At 43.7% G+C, this 4,828-nt stretch overlaps 1 protein-coding gene across 1 annotated transcript in view; it reads left to right on the forward strand.

Annotated features, from left to right (window-relative positions):
• LOC123129525 (exosome complex component RRP4 homolog) overlaps nt 1-2,648 on the forward strand; it is a 5,741-nt gene extending 3,093 nt beyond the window's left edge. The window contains exons 6-7 of the mRNA XM_044549658.1: nt 1,514-1,582; nt 1,994-2,648. Coding sequence (XP_044405593.1) covers nt 1,514-1,582; nt 1,994-2,425 — 501 coding nt within the window. The 3' untranslated portion in view covers nt 2,426-2,648. The remainder of the gene's footprint in view (nt 1-1,513; nt 1,583-1,993) is intronic.
• The last annotated feature ends 2,180 nt before the right edge of the window (nt 2,649-4,828 follow it).

Consider the following 4,828-nt stretch of genomic DNA (forward strand, 5'->3'; position numbering starts at 1 on the left):
TCTACAAATGATTATATATATTTGCTTATATATTTATCCTCTGAGTCGTACCAAACTACAAGTATGCATAAACAATGATATAGGCTGTTCAGCACTCCAGCTTGGCATATTTGTCTGCACCTGTTCACTGCAAATGTGTTTATATGTCCTGGGGTACCTTTTCTTCTGCTTTTTCTTGCCATCTTGCGGTTGATATCAGGTTGAACCATCATTCTCACTACCTATCCACCAGTCAATCTTGCACGTCTCAAATTAAATTTTAGACACTAGTGTGCCCCGATATCTCACTTGCTTGGTAAATGGGTTCGGCTAGTAATAGAAGGTAAAAGAAATCTTGCAACAGAGTGGATGGACATAATTATTCGTGAACTGAGTAGGAACTGGTAGATGTATATGGTGACCAATATGTGTAGTTGTGGGATAACTAATAGACAGGAAATAGAAGTAATCGCACATTGGAACTGGCGGTTGAAAATAGATCGAGCAGAAGTGCGTGCATGGACTCGAAGTTGGCAATCAAAAAAAGCAATGGGATGCAAATATAGGAGACGACAAATCAGAACAATGAAAGAGGGTGCAAGTTTGGCCCTTATTAGGTGGAAGAACAAAGCCAACTTGCGCCCTGAGGATCAACATCACTGCAGCACTTGGTAAAAACAAACCGTAATAAAGGAGCACAGTACACAAAGTGTTCCATGTCATCTACCATGGGTTTCCAGGTTTTTTACTTTCTATAAGCGAGACTTGAGTCAGTACAACAGACCGCAGCCCTTTCCAGTATAGAAGCATCACTGACTGTAGAACCAACCTGTGATGAGGTCTTAACAGAAGTTAAAAACAAATAAGACCAGAAAGTGTACGTGCTTATACTGTGCCATACTTTTAGAATAACTAGATGATAACAAATAATGCACAAAACTGACAATAATAAAGACACGAGGTAGATTTCATCTAGTATCCAGAGTTCTCAAGTCTAAATGTGCAAGCCTTTCTCTTCGAATTGTGTTGTGTTTTCTTCAAATTTTTGCATACCAGGTCAATGAACTACCATCATTATTAATTTTGGTACAGCATAGAGTTCTAGTGTGGAAAATTTGCTGTGCATTTTGTCAACTAGTCTCTGATGGTTTGTTTGCAATCAAGGCATTTTGTCTAGGGGGTTGAGTGGTGATGCTCTGATGGCATAGTATTTAGTACCGGATCTCATGATGTAGAGAATTTAGTTGTATTTTTGGAGTATGACTTCTGTGTGTAGAATTTCAGAGACGGGTCCCACTCTGTAACCAGGATGTTTGTTCATTGGTAGGGGTGTTACACCAACCTTCAATTTATTTGTACATTTTGTTTTACTATTTTTCCTTAGGGGAGTTCATGATACTGGGAGCATTTTTAGGCTTCTCGTCCGTTACTATGTTTGATTATTTATTTATTATAGTTTGTCACCCTTTGCTTATTTACTGAATGAGTACAGTTTAAATCTGATGCTGCTACTTTGAATGAAACCAATTATCAGGCTGAAGTTCGTCATATCCAACATGATGGATCTCTTGACCTACAGCCAAGGAGTCAAAAATATGGAAAGGTAGATAAGAGACCAACTCCTAGTCAGCTATTATTATTGGGTAGTGCTCTACCAGTTTAGGTTATGCTGCCTTTTTATGTGATGAACCAATTGTGAGGAACTCTATGCATTATTGTGAGCGCTCTGCCCTTGCAATGCTGGCTCTTGTCATTATTTTGAACTTTTCGAAAAAGTAAAAAGTTGGTCGATGTTGATTACCCGGTGCAGTAATGCAAGGCAGGTTGATGAACCAGTTCATATACATGTTAAGTCCTGATATCTCATGTTGTTAAGTCCTAATATCTCATAGGTTGATGATTTGTATCTGATTGCAGGAGTTATGACAGTCTCACCTCTTTCAGAACCAGCATTGCTTCCTGTGGCAATATACAACGTGCTAACCTGTTGAATTGTTTTGAGTTATCTTTGCAGCTTCAGAGGGGTCAATTGCTCACAGTACCTGCCTATTTGGTAAAACGGCGAAAACAGCATTTCCATCATCTTGAGCAATATGATGCCGATTTGATTCTCGGTTGCAATGGATTCATCTGGGTCGGCGAGCATGTCGCGGTGGATGAAGGGACTAATTTGAATGAAGATCAACATAAGTTGAGCATGGAAGTGGAGGCTTTTACCCCACTAGAAACTAGAAGGCACATTTGCCGGCTTGCCAATGCCGTGCGCGTGCTTTCAGCCCTTGGATTCACTCTGACCGTCGAACTGATAATCCAGACCGCTGAAGCAAGTCTATCATCACACGTCGAGATAAGCGACATGCTCGGAGCTGAATTTTATGTCCAGACAGCGGAGAGAGAGGCCAAGCGTCGAGCCGATCTCTCGAGAAGGATGAATGGGCCAAGGTAAAATGCAGTTTGGTCCTGCCTGCCTGATTATTTGTAGAGTAACAGTACCTGACCTGTACGATATTATCTGTAAAGGAAAATAGAGCCAATCAAGAACTGTTTTGAGATGTAGACGCTTGCTCAACCCTGTCGCGTCCATGTAGTTAGTGGTAGCAGTATCAAAATATAGCTGCTATCGACGGAGATTTTGTATACTCTGTTATGTAGGCCACTGTTCACTTTCATGAACCTGTTTTTTGTGTTCTTTTGGGGTCTGGACAGGAGTGCTGCCAGTTCATACACGAGAGAGGAAAAGAGAGTATTTACAAGATAAAAAGTAACCACGAAATGTCTGGTTACAAAAACGCACGAACACAATGGGAATTTAGCCCGGCTCATCGTCAGTTTCGTCGTTCAGAAGGCCGTTAAAGCCCTTGGACCGGTCGTTCTTGACCATCTGAGTGCTCAGGAGAGCTCTTGTGCTTGAAGAGTCGAAGATGCGCCGAAATCTCTCCTTCCACTATCTTTTTCTGGAGGAAATGGCAGTGTGCCTATTCATTAATTGGTTAGAAGCCTACAAAAAACACTACAGTTATGTACAGGACAAGGTGCAGAAGCTCCCAAAGGACATAGGACCTAGCTAAGAAGCTAATCAGGCTTCGGGCCAGGCGCGTCCCCATCATCGAACAACCGCTCGGTGGAGAGCTTCGGCGCTGAAGATTCATCTTGACGAGATTAGAGAGAATGTTCTCGGAGATGGAATGAGATCGAAAACCCCGACGTTTCCCTCTTTCCCAATGTGCCGCCCCGTATGAGAGAGATTAAGTCCATCCAAATGGCAGCTGAAAGAATATCGGGTGAGAGCCGCAATGTTTACCCGCCACCAGTCTTGGCTGAAGAAAACTGCCCATGCAGCAGGTCAAAGTCTAGTTTCCTCATCCCAGTCAGTCAGCAGTTTCCAAACTCCCATCGAGAAGCAGTTTTGGTGAGAGCAACTCTATCGTACTCGCCATATTGACAATCTTCATATTCATATGAAGCAGTGATGCGCCATAATGGCTGCCTTCATCCCCCCCACAAATCTTCAAACATATTCAGTTAAATCTGAGCACGACACAAATCAAATCAGGACCAACTTTCCCGCAACCATTCGCTTGCTACGCAAGGCAAACAAGGTGATAGGTTTTCCCTACCTCCTGTTGGCGCTGCCAATCTACCTCGTCTCCTGTGGTCTTAGAGCGATGGAGGTGTGGTGGATCATGTTCCCTGCCGGCAGGAGAGCTTAACTTTTAAGTGCTTTTTTGGTGTCCTGCTCAGGATTCAGGAAGACGAGGTGGCGACGCTCCCTGAAGATGGAATAAGGTTCTCCCCATCGAACTCCGTCCTGGTAGTGCGTCTAGCTTAGTCAGAGGGCGTGTGGAGGTGTTGCTCTGGTGGATCTCATAGGATTTAGTCGGTGTTTGTCTTCGGTGGGCTGCTTGGATCCGGTATTCATTCGTTTGAGTTCACGTGTCTTCATGTTGGATCCTTTTGATCCACACTTCTCTTTATCGGCGACAGTTGTTGTTCTAATGCGCTGGTCTTATGGTGCCTTAACACGACGACTTCCAAATTGTCTACAACAAAAAAGTCTACCCGGCTTCGGCGAGGGAGGGGTGATGATGGCATCGTGCCTTCGGCTCGCTCCAGTGATGGTAGTCGTCGCTACGTGATCTACGGATCTGGATGTAATTCTTTTGTTATTTTTAGTATTCTTTATACCACCTTTATATTTGATGAATAGATTGAAAGTTTTCTCAAAAAAATGGAGCACGAGCGCAAAGACGCTTTCGACAAGGTACATATTTCGGGGGCAATTTCTTCATCGATGACTTGTTTCTGATGTCAATTTCAACTTCGTGGTGCTGATTCTGGCGGCGGCGACGGATTCCGATGCCAATGCTCAAAATTCTGAGAAGCACCAGAACATGCATCCACATGGATGCCCCAGCCAGTGCTTCTCACAATTTCAAACATTGGGCATCGATTCCACTCTTCCACGCATCACACATCTCGCACGCGTCCACACATCTTGCTTGGCCATTAGGTCGCCGATTTTTTCCCACCTAATGATAAAAACTATGCTAACCATTTTGGGGACACATACGGAAATCAGTGATGAAATCCTTGTATGTCTTTGAAAATAGTTCATATAAATTTTATCAGAGCTTTCACTGCGATACCGCTCCTTCTCCGAGACCAACACCCAGTTCGCCGACAGTGATGGTGGAGGTTGTGGGCGACCAAAAGGAAAGTGGGGGCCATCCGTCTTTTTATAGCTGCGGGGGACAGGAAAAAGTGGTTGTAAAATTGCCACAGGCTAGTGCAAAAGGTGACGAGGAAGATGAAACTTTTCTCCCACATGAGTGGTTGGTGGATGGTGAGC

This window comes from Triticum aestivum, chromosome 6A (assembly GCF_018294505.1).
Source record: "Triticum aestivum cultivar Chinese Spring chromosome 6A, IWGSC CS RefSeq v2.1, whole genome shotgun sequence".
NCBI lineage: Eukaryota > Viridiplantae > Streptophyta > Magnoliopsida > Poales > Poaceae > Triticum > Triticum aestivum.